Below are 19,548 nucleotides of genomic sequence, written 5' to 3'. Positions count from 1 at the left end.
TTACCCATGTCTCTTACTAAAGAAAAGGGTTGGGTTTGGGGGAGTTCTCTAGTTTCCTCTCCCACTGACCTGCTGCAACCAAGGATTGAAGGTTTTTCACCCCCACATTTGATCCTTCGGGTGCCGGTTCCTTGGTGGCCAATGTCAGGGAGCGAGCCACACTGCTGCTGGACCTTCAAACAACTCTTAGCCCCGGAGCATCTATTGCTCCTTCTTCTCCACTCCGGACAAGATCAGCAGAAAATGTTCTGCATACTCCTTGCTCTAATTCTCCACGGGGCTTTGGTACATCTGTAGTTACTTCTCCCGCTGCTATCGTGAGGACTATGATTCGGGAGACCGCACAGCGCGATTCACCACTATTGAACGAGGTGTCTGCACCTTTGGGTGAAGTAGTCTCATCAGATTCCAGCTTCCAGGCTTAGACTCCGGTGAATTTGAAGGAGGTGGTCGCAACTGGAGCTGCCGCAAGAGAGCAGTTGTTGAGTGCCCCTGTTAAAGTAACTCACAGAGTTATCCTGGACAAACCATAAGCAATAACTTTAGAAACTGTTTGGACTGCTATTAAGTATCTGGAGAAGTCTATTTCCTCAAATATGCGTCGACGAACTCAGGATTTAGAAGTTGTTGTTGCCTCATGTTAAGAAATTTTAAGCTATGGAGAAGGTGGAGGGTCTTCATCGAATGACTTATGAGGAAAGATTGAAGAATCTAAATATGTACACCCTGGAGGAAAGGAGGAGCAGAGGTGATATGATACAGACTTTCAGATACTTGAAAGGTTTTAATGATCCAAAGACAACCACAAACCTTTTCCATCAGAAAAAAATCAACAGAACCATAGGTCACGATTTGAAGCTCCAGGGAGGAAGACTCAGAGCCAATGTCAGGAAGTATTTCTTCACGGAGAGGGTGGTGGATGCCTGGAATGCCCTGCCGGAGGAAGTGGCGAAGACCAGAACTGTGAAGGACTTCAAAGGGGCGTGGGATAAACACTGTGGATCCATAAAGTCTAGAGGACGTGAATGAAGAGTGGGTGGCTCGCGGGTATGACTGCTACTACCTGGAGATAATACCCTTATTCAATAAACATACACACGGTTAATGCGACTCCAACATTGCTCTAAGCTTCAACGGCAAGAGGAAATGTGGAAAAAAGGATTTGCATTCACAAAAAAGTGGGGAGTAGCTTGCTTGTTACGGCGGTTACTACCCCAAACCAAATAAGTCTGATACTATATCCAGCATAGCTCTCTGCTTCAACGGCAGGGGAGAAAGACCGATACTTCACTTTCAATGTATATCTAGCAAAGCTCTCTGCTTCAATGCCAGGGGGAATGAAGAAAAGTGGATCTATATACAGAGAACAACCAACAAGGACTGAATTAAATAGTCTGGGTAAACAAATAAACATTGGTGTAGCTTGCTTATTGCGGCGGTTACTACCCCTAACTGATTAAGCTAGGTATTTCACTTAGATGCAGTTCCAATACTGCTCTCTACATTAATGGTGTGGGTGGAAGGGAAATAGAACCAAAAGGTTACTAAGAGCCAAGAGAACAGATAAGTATGAGAAGAAAAAAAGTGTGAAGCTTGCTGGGCAGACTGGATGGGCCATTTGGTCTTCTTCTGCCGTCATTTCTACGTTTCTATGTATATTATACTTGTGTGCACTACTCTGGTGCCAACAAGAAAACCCTGCAAAAAAAGACACTTGGAACCCATATGGTATTAGGTCTACTGTAATAAGTGTTGGGTGTGGGCCTAGACCGAAGAAAGCTACAAGTAAACTTAATTGCAATATAGTAAACCTCCCATACTAAAACAGGACTAACTGCCAGCACTCAAACAATAACAACGCTTCCTATGAAAAGGCAACACTGCAAATATAAAACCAGGTCCAAAAACACCAATACTCATCCTATTAGAAAAGGAGAATAAGCCAAACTGCTATAGATCCCTACATAGAAACTATACATTACATAAGGGGAGGTGTAACCTCACCTTGGTCACATATGCATAATACAGACAGACCCTCACCAAATACAGAATAGAGAGACCTTAAAATAAATAGAATGTGCAAACAAAAACTGAACTGGAAACTGTAACAAGACAAGACTCTGTATGAGGTGCAACAGTGGAAAACAGAATCATCACCATTTCTCAGAAAATATCAAGCAATAAAATTAAGAAATATAGAAAACATTATAGTAAAATCATACTAATAAAAACAATATTTCAAAACAGTTAAGTAGACCATCCAATAACAATTTTTAAAAATTACCTAAACAGCAATAAAATATTTAAAAAACAGATGCATCAAACAACACCCAATAATTAAAAACAAGGATAAAAAAATCTGCTCTCCATATCTGGGAACTTTTGATTTCCAGTCACCCTAAGATTGTCCTGGATTAGTGGGATGGAGGGCACACAAACTCTCTCTACCATCTCTCACCTACACAAACATGCTCTCTTTCTCTCTCACATACACACACACGCTCTTTCTCCCACATGCTGTCTGATATACACTCTCATATGCTCTAACCCACATACATGTTTTTTCACCCACATATACACATGCTGTCCCCTCTCCCACATACTTTCTCATATACAAGCACATGATCTCCCTCACACACATTCTCCTTAGCCCCCATGCTATCTTTTATACACATACATGCTCTCTCATATATTCGCACATACATGCGTTCTCTTTCTGGGTGGCAGCAGCAGCCTCCTCCTTCGGCACAGGTCTGGAAGCCTCTGGTCTCTACTCTCTTTGTTTGTGGGCCAGATGCAGTTTCTCCTCTTTTACTCCAAGTACTTGCTCACGTTGTTCCGTCTTTTCTTCCGCAGCAGGGGCCCAAGTCAGCAACTGTTCCTGCATCTTCAGGTCCCATGCACCTGCAAATGCTGCTCTTCCTCTCTTCTGCCATGGGGGCCCACCCAGCCAACACTGCTCCTGCTCTTTTATCCTGTGTGGCCTATCAACGGTGCTCTTGCTTCTTCAGGTGGTGGCCCCATGTACCTGCAGATGTAGATGTTCCTTTGTTTACTGTGCCACCTGGCCCCTCACACTGCCGTTACCCAATGCTTCCTCCCTCTTGCCAGCCAAGGCGACTGGGCCTCCTCCTTCCCACCCCGTGGGCTCAGGGGACACCACATCTTTTTCCGGCTCACGCAGGTAGGAAGTAGGTAGTGCAATCCCGCAGTCCTGCGTCTTGCATCTGAATCAATGGGGCTGATGGAAGAACTAGTTGGCTGCCTCCAAATCTGTGGCACTCTAGGCGGCCACCTAGTTTGCCTAGTACTTCCCTCTTGCCCTGGTCTCTGGACCCAGATAACTTTAGACCTGCTCTGAAAATGAACATCTGGTTAAATTTAGCTGGATAGCACTGATATTCAGCACTACTCAGCTAAGTTGAAGTCCCACCCTCTAACACCTTTTTTTTTGTTGTTGTTTTTAACCTGGCTGAAAAATACTTTCCCAGTCAGCAGAGTAGGGGAGGATATATTTAACCCACAGGTTTATTTGGATAAGTACCAAACTTAACTAGACAAACCCTTTTGAATACTGATCTCTATGTGAACAGCCTGATGAAGAAAATACTGTCCTTTCAACAGTTAGAGCTAATACGGGGATTTTCAGGTGTAGTAGATTGCCTTGGTTCTGTAACACCAAGTTTGGAAGATGCTTCAGGTAGACTGGATTTTATATGTACAGTTTAAGATGGAATCATAGCTGTCTAGGCTAGCACAGGGCTATCAGTATGGTTCCTTGGTCTTCCTTCAAGGTCTTGGCAATTAGAAGTAAGACGGTAGGCTTAAAGACCACCCTTCCCACAGTGCTGCACACCTCACCTCTACCAGAGAAAGAGCCTTCTCAATCGCCGGCCCCACCCTCTGGAACTCCATCCCCACCTATCTCCGTCTAGAACCTTCCTTACACAACTTCAAAAAAGGCTTAAAGACATGGTTCTTCAGGCAGGCCTACCCTGAAGAAAACCAATCAGTTATTTGTCTCCCATATCCGCCGCATCCAGCTCTCGCCTCCTCGCCTCCTCCCACTCTCCTGTGTCACTTAGAGTGGCTCCCCACCTGCCTCTAGAGCTAGCCTTGCATCAAGTTTTATTTTATGTATAATGTTTTACTCTATGTACATATCTGTTTACAGTTACCAAAGCATTAATCTCCTGATGTAAATTAAGTTATTTTGTTACCAGCTATGTTTTCCTCTCTGCACTCCTATCTTTCTACCTACACCCTCCCTCCCTGTCCTCTCTACACCCCTTTCTAGCTTGCCCCCCTCTCCCCCCATCCCACGTTAATTGTAACTTTCCATCCTTTAGTTAATTGTAAACCGGTGTGATGTGTCATACGAATATCGGTATAACAAAAGTTCATAAATAAATAAATAATAAATACAGGGATTCAATATTTAAAGTGGCTAGGAGCAGTTTTACTACATTATCAGAAGCAATCTTTTAGGGCAAGAGTGGGCAACTACTACCCACAGACCAAAACTTTGTTCTGGTCTGCAGAACTTATACTAAATTATACGATATCTATTCCACCAGCATTCTAACTCTGGAGCTGCTCTGGACACGTCATTATCAAAGACTTGACATCTTGTGAGTCTCAGCGGCCTTCAAAACAGTGTCCAGAGCAGCTGCATATTGATTTACGGCTGACAGTCTCTTGGCGCTTTTGCTGCAGCCCACAAGCTGAGGCAGCATATAGCAGAGCATGTGCAAAAGATGCATGCAGAAGAGAGGGTTATTCCAGGCACTTGCATTGCTGAGATCCACCCGCAGCAGATACACTCCCAAACCTGCCCCTGAACTGCTCCCCCCACCACTGGCCCCGAAGCTCCCTAGGACTTTGCTGTTCATGCATAAGACCCCCTGCCACTCAAGCCTGACAGCCCCAGCTAGTACACAGACTTCAGCCAGTGGCCCCCTATGTTACTTGCTGCTCTCCATGCCGGCAGTGCCTGTCTCCGCTCTCAGACTACTTGAACCTGGACTCTGGCTCACAATCACATAAGGGCAGGTTGGCATTGTTGGGCTTCCTGGAAGCCATGTCCCATGCCCCGGGCTACCCCTTTCTTCAGGCCGCTGTGGAGACCAGTCCGCCTGACAGCAACTACATCGAGATAACTGGCCAACCCGCCACCACAACCCATAGCCCAGATGCTGGAAAGTGCCAAGTGACCAGCCCAACCTCGGAGGTCAAGCGGCTGACACTTATCTACTGGAAGTTGGGTGGTGTGGAGGCCTATGCCCTGCCCAATCTGTGCACAACCCCCAAGAGGCACAGGTTCGGCCTCCATGGAGAACATCTCTCTCTCAGGAAAAGTGAAGGGCCTGACAAGGAGCCAAACAGTGGCAGTCCTGTGTGCCGCCATATCTGGGCTGCTTCCAGAATGGCCTCAACTACACAGCCTAGACATCGGGATAAACTTCAGCATGCATGGGCTGAAAAAAGCTGCAGCTGTGAAGAGTCAGTGTCGGGAGGGGGCTTGCCACAGTTTTACCTTTAAAGCATTTCCCTCAGGTCCGATTCAGGCTAGATAAAGGAATGTGCTTCCTAAGCTCTTAAACCCATTTTACTGGTGAAAAAAATTCATTTTCTGAAGTTATTTACTATGTATCTATATATTTCTCTATAGATCTATATCTAATGTCTATGCATACACACATTCCAATGTATAAATGATGAAACAGTTTTGTTTATATAACCCAGCTTGAGGCTTGAATTGGAAAGCAAAGTGTTGACTTGAGTCACGTTAGTTCATGTTTCATTAGCATGAATTCAACCTTTAAGTAGGGAAGTAATCAGATGAAGATGAGTGTGTTTAAGGGTGAGGGAGGGATAAGCCATATCTGAGAGAGAGGCATCATCAGTCACAGTCTGATCTTGTCATCATAACAAAAAATAAAAATCACACTACCCTAAGCAACTTATTGTGCAAATTGGATGGTCCATTTTGGTCTTTATCTGCCATCATTTACAATGTTATTCAATTGTTGCCTGGGACCGCCATCACTAGACTGACTGCAAGAGGTAAGAGGAGGAACTAGGTAGGGGCAAAATAGAGAGAGGGTAGGGGAAGAAAGGATAGATGAGGTCAGGAGGAGTAGAGAAAGAAATGGTGGGAAAGGAAGGGAAGACCATTGGGAGGGATATTCTGGAATGTTGCTGAGGGCAAGGTGAGGTGTGGGGTTCTTGGAGTCTGTCTGAGTCTCTAAGGAGTCTCCTTCTTGTCCTTAACTGAAGTGTTGAGGGGACCCTCCCCGTTTCCAGACTGAAGTGCCGAGGGACCCACCCTCCCTCCCTCCCCCCCCCCCCGCTTCCAAACCAGAGCACCAAGGGGGTTACCAGCCCAACCCAGATCCCATTGCAGGACAGAGTCATAAATGTGGCTCTGTGTACAAAAAAAAAAAAAAGTTTGGCCCCCTAAAACAGAAGGTGGCAAAGGGTGCATCCTGATAAGTGCATTCTGTTCCCATTTGTGGACTGACGGCTGCTTTGAAAAGCCAGGTTTTTAATAGTGTTTTCTGAAGCCCAGCTCTTTTTAGTTGGAAACGCATGAAACAAATAATATATGGAATGAAGAGAGATAGCCACTAATATCTGGACTTTCTATAGAAGCATCTCAAGAATAAGCAGTAAAGAAAATCTATAAAACTGGGATTGAACATCCTTGAAACTGATATGTCCTACATTAATTGGATTTTTAAAAAAGTAGCTGTCAATTTGCTTAGTTTGCATGCTTAAAAGATTATCTACCTTGTTAAAAAAAAAAAGACTACTAAATTGGTTAAGGAGGTAGGGGATGTCTGACCCAGTACTTTTCTCCTGCTCTTCTGGGTCTCCAGTTCAGTCAGAACCAGAATTGGGATCCTGGCACCATGAAGCTTAATTTGCAACTACTCAGGGATTTTCCCCTATTTATTTTTTTTTTATAATCCCAACCAATGTACCTAGTAGGAATGGCCGGGGCCTGGAGCCGATTGGTTTTAGTTATGCCCCAGAGCTGGAACCTGGATTATCAGAGCAGAATTGGAAGCAGAATGGAAAAGGAGCTTTGGAGTTGCCCAACTCTCTGCTACCTTAAAATACTGATAAAGTTTACTGAATGTAACAAAATTAGGTATGTAATTTATTTCGTAAGAATAAAACAATCAAACCTCATTCCAACTATTTGGAAAGAACATTTTGTGTAATGTTTTTGATGTCTCCCCTTGGTTCTAGAATTGATTATATAATCTCAGTCTGTTTGAATTCCTAAGTACATGTGGGGTTTGGGAGGAGGTCAGGCGACAGGATGTGTGAAAACAATCATCAGAGGCAAAGGGTTGGTTTCACTTTGGCTAGAGTAGGCACTGCATGGTATTCATCTGTAGTTTGATGTTATGGTTGAGGCACAGGAATAGCAAAAGAAAAATGAAGGAAGTTATACAGATTTGGCAGCTGTCTTGAAAGTTTATATTGGGGTAAAGCATAGTGCAAACTCTCCTTTGGGAAGCTGACTGAAAAGTCATACAATCAGAAGATGTCGCTCAAATTTTTACAAAAAAAAAAATACTGAAGGAGCAAGAAAAAGGAAAAATAGCTTCAGTTCAAAGATGTTTTTGGAATTGCATCTGGGTCTGTGAGATAAATGCCAATAGGAAAAGAAGATGAAGTGGACATGGCTATGGAGTGGATTGCCCCTGATTTGCAACTTTTTTCTTTTTTTCTTTTCACCCACATTCAGTTAAATACATTGGTGTGTGACATGTTTCAAGTCACTTGTTTTAGTTATTTTCTGTCTAGTCTATAGTATGAAAAATTGCACAATTTCCACTATTGCAAAGCTCTCAACTGTTTCTTTTTTAGAGGGACAGTCCCTCCTTTGGATCCAAATCCCCCTGTTGCTCTTTCCTTTATTAGAATATATATTATTCTGCTACCTAAGTTAGAAAATGTCAGTAAGCTTATTACAGTGGGATTTTTGGTTTTTGTTTTACACTTCCCCCCTCCCCCCCAATAGCTCCAGAGCTGGAGACTGGGTAAAAGCAGCCAGTGCTGCTATAAGCAGTTTGGAGCTGTTCCAGAGATTCTGTAGGAGCTCCTAGAGCAGTTTGGAGCTGGAGCTAGACTACTGGAGTCATTCTAGAGCTGGAACTGGCAATGGCAAATCTGGAGCATCACCAACTTAGTACCCAGTCAAGTCATTCATCAAGGCCCCCTCTGGAGCCCTGAAGCCATGGGCTGTGACTCTGGTCAATAGGTATCATCCTTGAGCAATAACCACGACTTCCTCCCCAATCCTGAGGGCTGGGAATGCTGCCTCCACAGCATCCCCCAGTCCTAGTCAACCCATGTAGAAGGTACCAGGAATTGAACTGGGGACCTTCTACATGGCAGTGCTAGCAGTATCACTGAGCCACCAGGCTAGCCTTTCATAGTAATTAACTTTTTAATAATTGTATTTTAGGAAAAGGGTAAATATTATACAGATTTGACAGTCATTGTTGAAAATATGTTTTACGGTGATTTTATGAAGAGTACATCATCTTCTCTAATTGTAATATTCAGATTTTTTGGGGGGTATTCTTTGGCTGGTGCTTGATCTTCGCTTGATTTCTTTGCTTTGATTTCTTGATAGGTTGATGTCCTGCTGCTCTGATGTTTTCTGACATGTTTTGCTAAGCTGGTTTGATGATTTCTAGTATGGCTTTTACTTTTGGATTTTATTTTTGTTTTTATTAATGACTGTGAATTGATTTTATTATGCTGTAACCTAGCTTAGAGTGCTTCAGTGAACAGGCAAGAAATAAATGTAATAGAAGGTAAATATTCAAAAGTCATGTAAACTGATAACTAAGTTGGCAATCTCAACATAGGCCAAACAATGTATTTTAGTGGTATTGAAACCTGCTCTCTAGGAACTGGAATGAGGATGGAGATCACCTATACATTTTACATAGGTCACGGAGACATATTTGAGCCAGCAGTATAGAGGAGAATAATTAGGTAAACCACCAAGTTCATCACATTTCCTAATAAAGAATAAATGCCAGGTCTCCTCATTTTTCCTATCTGATTCTAAGCATTAAAACATTTTTAAATTTCATTCCTATGAATACAGACAGCAAAATATTCACTTTTCTATCATGACAAAGTTAGCCAAATATTGAAATGAGATTTTTGAATCAACATTTGAATGACTATGTAAGAATTTAACTTTCTAATTAAACACCTGAGCTTTGTCAGTAATGTGTTGTCAGAAAACTCAAAAGTAAAATACAAAAAACAGTTTCAAAACTAGAATTGCACTGAATTAAGATTCATGTATGCATCACTATTAAAAAGGGACAAGAGGGGAAGAGAATAGTTAAGATGTAGATTTTACATACCGAGTCTTCAGTGGAGAGATTTGGATTCATGGCGACATAATTCTCTTCACTGTCCTGTGAGTCACTGCTGGAAGTTGTGCTAAGAACTGAATCCCGTCTGGGTGGCATAGGAAACCTGGAGGGACTAATTACAATTGATTATTTTACAAACTATTAAAACTTTCTTTATTTTAAAGCATACTGGTAGAAAAAAGAATTCTATTTTACAGTTACAACAATAATTATTTCTAATTATAAATATTATATATATAATATATAAATAATTATATAAATACATAAATATATAAATAATCAGATTTGCTAGTTACTTTTAGTTATGTACACTACTTTATTTTATTTATTTTTTTTAACAGTAATGTGCTAAAATATATACAAGCATTTCAAAGAACACAACTTTCGTAAAGCATTCTGATAAAAGAAAAAACGTTACCAATATTCATTATACCAGAGTAGAGATATTAAAAATGAACACTAAATCAAGGAAGACTTACTCTCGGGTAAAACTTATAGTGACAGGAGATCGGATTGGGGTTGGCAGTTCGTCCATTTCCGTCAGAGGTTTTATTTCTAGCGGAGCTGGCCTTACTACACAAGAAACAGATACATGCTGATCTTAGACTTTCTAAATTAAATTTGCATTATGAAATACATCCTACAGATCTACCACTATTTAGAAGTCTATGCAATAAGCACATTTCTCATACATTACCACTATCAAACTATTTCCTGATAAGAAATTTTGCTTAGTTCATAATAAGCTGAGAAAAATATTTACAAGCAAGTTACAAAACTGGCACAAAGTGTCATGATCCAAATCAAAACTGACATTTGTAAATAAGTGCTATGGAAATATTATGTATATCATGCACATAATACAGCTAAAAATTCAAGTTGTATGAAGAAAAAGTAAAACAAACAATCCAGTGTTTAAAGGAACAGATTTCTCCATTCTTCAGATTTGCATTAATGAGTCCTAAAGTTAACAATGCTTTGTATTTATAGTTTCCACACAATTGATAACAGTTTTAACAGTTCTTCCTAAAAACATTCTTTTTTAGTAAGAAAACTTGCATAAAACAAACATTAGCAACAATTTTATTCACTTATTGGCTAACTAGAAATCATTATTTGAAATGTATCTCTCATGCAGCTTGGTGCATAAAATGCACACAAATTCAAATCCAGAATGTGAATAATAAAAACACTAAACAGAAGAAAACCAAATCCTTGATATCTATAATTAAGCTTATCAATATCTTTAAGCATATTTGTACATAAGTATTTCCTTTGCATGACAAATACTGCAATAACTAAAATATACTGGTGAGTTTTAGTTTATGATAGCAGCATTAACAGTACCATATTGCTTTATAAGCTTTAGAAAACACATTTACAAAACCTCATACAGCATGCGGTGCTAAAGTACATACCCTTTCTTCTTGTGGTAAAGTCACCTATGGTTTGTGAATCAGTTCGCTCTAAACCATGAGGTTTAGGTCTTAAAATTTTAGGACTCTGACCTAATTGGTAAAAAGAAGACTCTCTTAATGAATGTTCTTTTTGAAAGTGAAAATATGGAGTTCTGCAAATAAGCAGCATAACCCAGTACAGCAAAGTTAATTAAATGGGCAAAAATAATCTGCTGCAGAAGCGTTTAGGATAAGTTTAGCATGGGACAAGTTAAAACGCCACACTTAAAAAGAATAAGCAATGGCATGCAGTCAGCCTATTTGAAGCCAGCAAAATAGAGAAAAGCAGCAGCTTCATTTACCAGATTAGTCAAACTTAAGAAAAGCTGCCATGTTAGAAGTGAGTTTGTTAGGCATATCTTAAGTCATTAAAACTTACTAGATTTTTCAGTACTATGTTAGCTTTCAGTCTATTTTAACTTCATTTATCTGCTCCCTTATTTCAAGTTAAAAAAGAAAACTTATGGTGGTCAATATTCATGCAATATTCATGCATATTCCATTTATTGTTGAACAGGGTTTTTATTTATTAAACAGATATACTTAGTCTCTGGTTCTTTGGGTGAGTTGGACATAAACTGATCAAATTTTCAATATTCCTAGCAAAAATGGAAAACTTGCAAGCACCAGGGCTAATTAAGATTAGTCACGCTATCTATACAAAGATGTGAATACCTAACCACTAATCCTGTCACACAAGCAAGAGTTGGGTATGTTACCCTATTTGATCAATAACAAATCATGTTTCTTCTGAAGAATCATCTTATAATGCTATGGTTTCCCTATACCAGATCACATTTCTGCCAACAAACTATAAATAGATCTCCAGGGAGAAGTGTTGGGGCAGGCATTGATCCAGCTAAAATCTAACTTCTTACTACAAATTGGGCTCATTACAGTTCTCTTGGCATCCTTCCTCTATTTTTTTGAAGCGACAATGGGATCTACTTTATGGTGAGAAACTTTTGTCAAGCAAGTCAGTCTTATTTATGGATTCTAAGGGGGCCTATTTACTACGCTATGTGAAAACTGGGTATCCGGTAACAGGTATTAAGTCCTTAGTAAATCTGACATTAAGACTGGATTTAACATCACATATGAAGAACGAATTATCTCCAAATACCCCACTATGTAGAAAGGTTAATTTTTAGGATTAAAACAGTCTGGAGGACTTAAGATAAAAAAATAGAAAAAGTATGAACAATTCCATTTAGAAGCCTAAGCCTTCAAAGCATTTGATCAACTGCAATGAGTTAAAATTCCAAATATATTTTTAAAAAATCCTACAAGTAAGATAGGTAGTGTTAACTATAATGGGAGAGGTATATTGGCAAGTTCAGGCCAATTGAAAATGGCCTCCCATGGAAAAAAAAAATGCATCTCAAGACTACACAAAAAACACAATGATTAAAGTGCATGTTGTCTTCCCAATTTAAAGTATTTATTGGCACAGAATGTTGGTACTACACATGAAGAAGATCAGCAAAGTTTAGTTTCAAATGAAAATAAAGCATAGATTGCACTGTATTCCCTTAAGACTGCATAATGACAACAGATTTATATAAATTATAGGTCTGCCCTGATTTATTAATGGACTGGCCTGAAATAACTGTACAGTTATCCAACAAAGAGTACTAATAGATCCAAATATGTATATATATATATTTCTAATAGAGAGTCCACATCTCCCAGAAGGCCCATGGCTGGCTGCTCCCCCTGAGTCCCCTGGCACAGTGGGGCCATTGGCTTAATCACAGTATCCAGCAGCTGCCCTTCTACTGTGCTGCATTGCCAGATGACCAGGTTTATACACTAGGACATGAACGGAGGGCATACTATGTTTCTTGCAGAATTCTGCTTTTTCTTCTCCCGCTGGTACATTTTTGGCACTTAAGGTTGCTGCTCTTGTAATTTTTCGCAATTTTGGATCTGACATATAGCAAGCAAGAAAAGATGGCGACATAACCAACAGGAACCAAAAGGAAGTGATTAATCTGCTGTACAAGTCATTGGTGAGACCTCACCTGGAGAATAGTGTTCAACAGAGGCTGTGCCTCTGAAAAGATTGAGTAAATGTGGTTCAGAGAAAGAGCACCAAAATGATGAAGGGCTTGCATCACAAACCTTATGAGATGAAATTTAAACACTTAAATATGTATATCCTACAGGAGAGGAGAGATGGGGGGATATGATACAGACATTCACATATCTGAACAAATAATGCAAAAAAAAAGCAATCTTTTTTAGTGGATAGGAAGTTCTAGAACAAGAGGTCACAGTAAGACTTTAGAGTAGATTCTGGAGTAACATCAGAAAATATTTCTTCATGGAAAGGTTGTATGGAATGGTTGTATGGTGGTGGAGACAAAAATATTAATGGAACTCAAGAAAACATGGGATAAGCACATAATTTCCTAGTTGCAAATAAGTGAAGGGAAAGAGATCAGTGGGGTCTCATATTACACCAGGACACAGATAGATAGGCCTTATGTTTTATATTTGCCACTCTAGGAAGTACGCTATTTGCTGATACAGCATGTGCTCTTCTTTCATGTGATCCTATTGCTGCTATTGCCACTTCCCTGATTGGGGAAGAAAACGAGAGATGAGACAGAAGGTGATCAGGGAAAGAAGGCTCTAGCAAAGGATAAGGCTAAGGACAGAGAGCTGAGAGAGGACTGAAAAAAAGATGAGGAGAAATAGGACATGGGTTCTAGAAAAGGGGTAAAATGTCTGTGAAGGAGTAGAAATCAAAAATGGAAGCTGGGAAGTGAGTGAGGGACAGAAGAAAGATGGCCTGAAAAGTAAGAAAGAGAAGAAAGATGGGGGATAGAAAGCGGTGAGAAGGAGGAGAAGGCTATTAGGAAATGAGATGAGAGCAGGAAGACTATGTGGGCTGAAAACAGAGTGAACAAAGATGGCTGAAAAGAAAATGAAAGATGAAGAGGGGGTTAAGTAGGGCAGGGATAAGGTAAGAATGGGAGATGGAGAGTTGCTCAGTAGCAAGAAATTTAAACCTGGGAGTAACAATGGGAACGAGATCAAGAAATAAGAAATATATGATGACGCTGAGGAACAAGGTCAAAAGATAGGAAGGGAATGACAGAAGAGAGAGAGACAACAAATGGCATGAGATGGAGTTGAGGGGAGATGGTGAGAAATGATATGGAAAATGACATAGAAAGATAGATGGAAGAAAAGATAAAGGATAAGAGTAGTATGAGGAGGAAAAGTAACTGGGAAGAAAACAGACAAGATGAAAGCTAAAAGTAAAACCAGAAAGTAATTTTAAATTTATAAACCATATTTGCTGTTTGTGGTTCATATTTTTATTGATGTATTTTATTGTTAGTGACAATTTATGTTGTAATCCACTCAGAATAGGAACTTGGGCAGAATATACATAGCTGTAAGTAAATAAATAATAATAAAAAAAAAAAGACCAATTATTTATTTATTTAGTTTAGTTTAGTTTTTTCTATACCGGCATTCGTGAGAGTATCACATCATGCCGTTTTACAATAAACAGGGGAGTGATAAAAGGTATAGTGAACGAAATAAATAACAGGTAAATATTTCACAAAAATATCCCTCCCAACTTTTTCACAAAGATATCCCACCAAACTTTTCCTCAAAATTTGGAAAACTGTTAGAAAAAGTAGTTCAGAAACAACTGACTGAACATTTAGAAAACAATATTCTATACCCATCTCAGTTCGGTTGTCGAAAGCATTTTAATTCTGAAACCCTACTACTTGCACTAACTGATACCGCTCTGAAAGGATTTGACAACGGACAAAACTACTTACTGAATCTACTTGACCTATCCGCAGCATTTGACACAGTCAGTCACTCCATTATGCTTGACAGGTTAGCTGATATTGGACTCTCAAATACAACTTTTTCACTTATCTTTCTAACAGACACATTCAAATAAAAATTAAAAATTGCACCTCTGACAAAATAACCCTTCACACTGGTATACCCCAAGGATCAGCACTTTTTACCACTTTATTCAATATTTAAATGCTTCCCCTTTGCCACCTTCTTTCTGGTCTCGGACTTACTTATTACATCTAAGCAGACGATATACAGATTCTCATTCCAATACAAAAATCTCTTGATTCCACTTATAAAATTACAGCAATGTATTTAACAATCATTAAACAGTTATTATCCCACATGAAACTTATACTAATCGTTGACAAAACAGAAGTTATTTTGCTAGATAGAAGACCCATTCTTGACAATTTACCTTCTTTAAAATTAAAGATTATTCTATAGTAAATCTTGTACCCCATACTCACGATCTAGGGCAGTGATAGCTAACCTATGAGACGCGTGTCAGAGGTGACACGCCGAGACGTTTTTGCTGACACGCGCAGCGTTTTAAGGACTATCGGGAATTTTTTTTTTATCAGCTGCGCCGAGCCTTTTCTTTTTCAGCTGCGCCGACCCTTTAAAATTTGTTATTTAGTATCCCCCTACCCTCCGGACCCCTCCACCAATGCCCCCAGGCGCAGGGAGGCTCATGCGGCGCAGTGATGAGGCTCAAGACAAAGATCGCATTTAAACGAGCTGATGCTCCTCCCACTTCCTGCCTGTGCGGCCCCGGAAGTAAACGTTGCCGGAGCCGCGTGGGCAGGAAGGAGGTGAAGCATCAGCGCGTGCAGAAGAGGAGCAGCATTTGCGTTTACGGGCCGCCGCGAATTCCAAGTCGCAGCGGCCCGAGAAGAGGAAGAGGCCCGGTAGCAGGGCTGCCGCGGCCGGAGAAGATCAGGGCCGCTGCAGAGCCCATCCTGCGGCGATCCGCGAAGAGGCCCAGAGGTGAGAGAGAGGCTGAGGGTCTGTAGAGTGTGCATGTATGAGATGAATTGAGAGATTGTGTGTGAGAGTGAGGACCTGAATGTTTGCAGAGATGGCATGTGAGAGCCTCTGTGTGTGTGAGAGAGAGCGAGAGCATGTGCCAGTGAGAGCCTGTGTGTATGAATGATTGTATGAGGAAGAGCATAAAAGGAATTGGCAAAAAAATAAGAAAGGGAAGGTGGAAAAAAAAAGCCTGTGACCAACCAATTAGAAAGCTAAGATCAGACAGCAAAGCAAAAAAAAAAAATAATTTACTTTTTAGTGATTGGCACATGTAATCTTTGGGAATGTGCAAGAATAGCACTTTCTCTACGGATCTCATAATGTACGAGATCAGCATGGAGAAAGTGGAAGCCCATGGGGCCTGCACAGAGGAGGCAGCAGAATGTGCTTCAGTGTCAGTAGCAGCAATCGGCACCTCCCCAATAGCCATGCGGCATCAGTGACAGTGGCAGCAGAGGAATGAGAGAGGTTCCGTGATTGCTGGCAAAAGAGAGGGGGTTCTGCCTTTAGTGTGTGCATGTGCATTAATGGGAGTCTGCCTGGGGGTGTATGTGTGTGAATGCATGGGTGCCTGCCTGGGGGTCTGTGTGTATGCCTGGGGGATGGGGAGGGAGTGGTGTGAAAATGAATGGGAGCCAATAAAAGAAACCAACTGACAGATGAAGTTTGTAACGCTTGCTTGGACTTGAAGTGTACGAAATACTTCAAGTCCATTTCATTGGCCAAATCTTCAATTGAAGATTTGGCCAATGAAATTCAGCAACAAAAAAGTCACTAAGCAGGTAAGGTAAAGAATTATTTGTGTTTGCTTTATTAATAAATACAGTATATATATTAAAACTATAACTTTTTGTTATTGATTAGAGCTACAAATATCACAAAATTATGGATTTTTCTAGAAGTGACACACCACCCGAGTTATGCTCGGTTTTTTTATGAATTTTGACACACTGAGCTCAAAAGGTTGGCCATCACTGATCTAGGGGTAACCACTGATCGTGAACTTAAATTTGAAAAAACACCTCAGCCAAAATAAAGGAAGGATATAACAAATTTCATACCTTAAAACGATTAAAACCACTGCTAAATCTTTCCGACTTCAGAATGGTACTTCAGTTACTAATTTTTGCTAATATCGATTATTGTAATTAACTCCTACTTGGCTTACCAACCTCCACTATTCATCCGCTACAAATTTTACAAAACACCGCAGCCAGAATCTTAACAAGAACCAAGAAACACGATCATAACACTCCGATTCCAATACCATTACATTGGTTACCAGTTAAGTAACTAACAGAATATAAAATTCTATGCATTTTACACAAAGTTATACATGGGGCAGATTTTCAAAGCCCTATTTTCCAAAGGCCCAGCGGCGTGCGTAAAGCCCCAGGACATGTATAAGTCCCAGGGCTTGAAAAAAGGGGCGGGGCAGGAGCCTCCAGGCACAGTGGCCATTTGCCGCTGTGCCCGGGATCGCGGGCCGGCCATTGGCCGCCGCACGCAACCCCGGGCAGGCACAACTTATAAAATAAAGGTTGGGGGGGTTTAGGTAGGACTGGGGGTCGGGTTAGGTAGGGGAAGCGGAAGGAAAGTTCCCTCCGAGGCCATTCCGATTTCGGAGCGGCCTCGGAGGGAACGGGGAAAGCCAGCAGGGCTCCCCAAGGGTTCGGCATGCGCAAGGTGTACGCCCACGCGAAGGTATTAAAATCCGGACCATGGAGAACAAACTGACTGGCTCAATGCCGCCATTCGAATACACGCTCCACAATGCAATCACCGATCTGCTAATAATGGTCTTTTGTGCAATCAGCCCACCTTTGCCAAGTAAGAGATTGTGCACTATCTTTGTCAGGCCCCAAAATCTGGAATTCTTTCCCAGAGTTACGGCTGCAACCAGAATTAAAAACATTCAGCAAGGAGGTAAAAACATGGTTATTTAAGCCTGGCCTATCAGGATACAACATAATTCATTACTCAATTTCCATGAAGTACCTTCTCTGGCATGATCATACCTTTCAATTGATGCTATCTACTTTTACTACTTTTATCATCTTTTGGGATAATGTTTATCATCTATTTTATACTTCTCCGTTTTGATTATTTTGTACAACTTTTATCTGATGCTACCTGCTTCTAATCTTTTTGATTTTATTGTATTATCATTTAACTGCATTGTTTTTGTATTCTTTTAATATTTCTCATTGTGCTTACAAAAATTCTGTAAACCGTTGTGATGGTCCTCGAACGACGGTATATAAAATCAATAAATAAATAAAATATTGAGGGTATTTTATTTAGGGAGTATTTTATGGTGTATGTGAATGTATGGGTATGAGTGAAGGATGCATGTTATGTGTGATTAAATTAAGAGATATTTGGAATAAGAAATTGTTGATATTGTGCACCTTAGGAACATATATATGTGTGAATGATTATCTTATAGAAATTGCAATTTGAGATATGTATACCATGACTGGTTTAGGTTTTTAAATTTGTATACAACTCAAAAATGTTTGTAATAAAAATTATTTGTAAGGATATATGATGTAATCTTATTTACCTCAGTTTTAGTTATGAATGTTATGTATTCAGAGGGTTAGATATACTTTCCGTGTTTGCACCTAAACTATCAGCAACATAATTTTCCACATGCGATCTCAGGGGTAGATTTTTAAAAAAAGTGCGATCGCGTACTTTTGTTCGCGCAGCAGGCGCAAACAAAAGTACCCAGGATTTTATAAGATACGCGCATAGCCGCGCGTATCTTATAAAATCCTGGATCGGCGTGCGCAAGGCTGCCGATTTTGGGCAGCCTGCACGCGCCGAGCCTCGCAGCCTGCCTCCGTTCCCTCTGAGGCCGCTCCGAAATCGGAGCGGCCTCGGAGGGAACTTTCTTTCGCCCTCCCCTCACCTTCCCCTCCCTAACCCACCCCCCGGCCCTATCTAAACCCCCCCCTTACCTTTGTCCCTAGATTTACCCCTGCGAGAAGCAGATGTAAATCCACGCGCGCCAGCGGATTGCTGGCGCGCCGTCATCCGACCCAGGGGCTGGTCTGGAGGCCTCGACCTTGGTGGGACAGGTTTGACCTCGCTGGCCGTTAAGAGGCCGGTGAGCTCCCTTAACAGTACCTACTGATGCAATATTGACCCCCAAAATGGGCATGGAGGAGAATTTGGTGGGACACCCAATAGGATCAATCAGTATCCTTGATGGACAATGGACAGAGCCCACTGGTCCAAGGTTATACTGGGCCACCGATTCGCGAAGAATAAAAGCCTGCCCCCGACCATCCAGCATCTCGGGTACTGGTGGCTGGCTCATGCTCCCCTATGATCCAGTCAAAACTCCGTCCCAGGATTTGGCTGGGGTGCCGGCTGGGGCTTGGTGGCTCGCTGCTCCCTGTAACAGCTGTGAGAGCTCACCCTCTGTGAATGGGAGCGAGGGGGCGGAGGATAGTACTTCCTCTGGCAGTAGAAAGACCTCCTCTGACCCTGTCTCGCAGTCCTCCTGGCTGAGAAGGGCGGGTCTGAAATGCTGGCAGAAAGATGCTGGAAGGTCTCTGTGATCCCACAACTGGGCCACCGCGATCCTCACTTTATCTTTGAAAAGATTCTCTCCTATACTTGGCAGGTCAGCGAGTCTTTCATATATCTCAGCTCAGATATCCAAGGCCCGCAGCCATGCCATTCTGCGGACGCCGATTGCATCAGTAGATACTGTTAAGGGAGCTCACCGGCCTCTTAACGGCCAGCGAGGTCAAACCTGTCCCACCAAGGCAAAGAGGGCAGGAATTCTA

At 41.3% G+C, this 19,548-nt stretch overlaps 1 protein-coding gene across 4 annotated transcripts in view; it reads right to left on the bottom strand.

The window, feature by feature from the left end:
• The window catches only part of GAB1 (GRB2 associated binding protein 1), a 273,713-nt gene that overhangs the window by 36,351 nt on the left and 217,814 nt on the right, over positions 1 to 19,548 (bottom strand). For 3 of the 4 annotated variants that reach the window (XM_029599172.1, XM_029598917.1, XM_029599083.1), the window contains exons 7-9: positions 10,838 to 10,927; positions 9,899 to 9,992; positions 9,408 to 9,531 (exon numbers count right to left, since the gene is read on the bottom strand). In XM_029599172.1, coding sequence (XP_029455032.1) covers positions 9,408 to 9,531; positions 9,899 to 9,992; positions 10,838 to 10,927 — 308 coding nt within the window. The remainder of the gene's footprint in view (positions 1 to 9,407; positions 9,532 to 9,898; positions 9,993 to 10,837; positions 10,928 to 19,548) is intronic. The other variant, XM_029598996.1, reaches the window with a different exon arrangement.

Source organism: Rhinatrema bivittatum, chromosome 1, assembly GCF_901001135.1.
Source record: "Rhinatrema bivittatum chromosome 1, aRhiBiv1.1, whole genome shotgun sequence".
NCBI classification, from domain to species: domain Eukaryota; kingdom Metazoa; phylum Chordata; class Amphibia; order Gymnophiona; family Rhinatrematidae; genus Rhinatrema; species Rhinatrema bivittatum.
The sequence above is the reverse complement of the archived record's forward strand: the minus strand, read 5'-3'. Positions and strand labels throughout refer to the sequence as shown.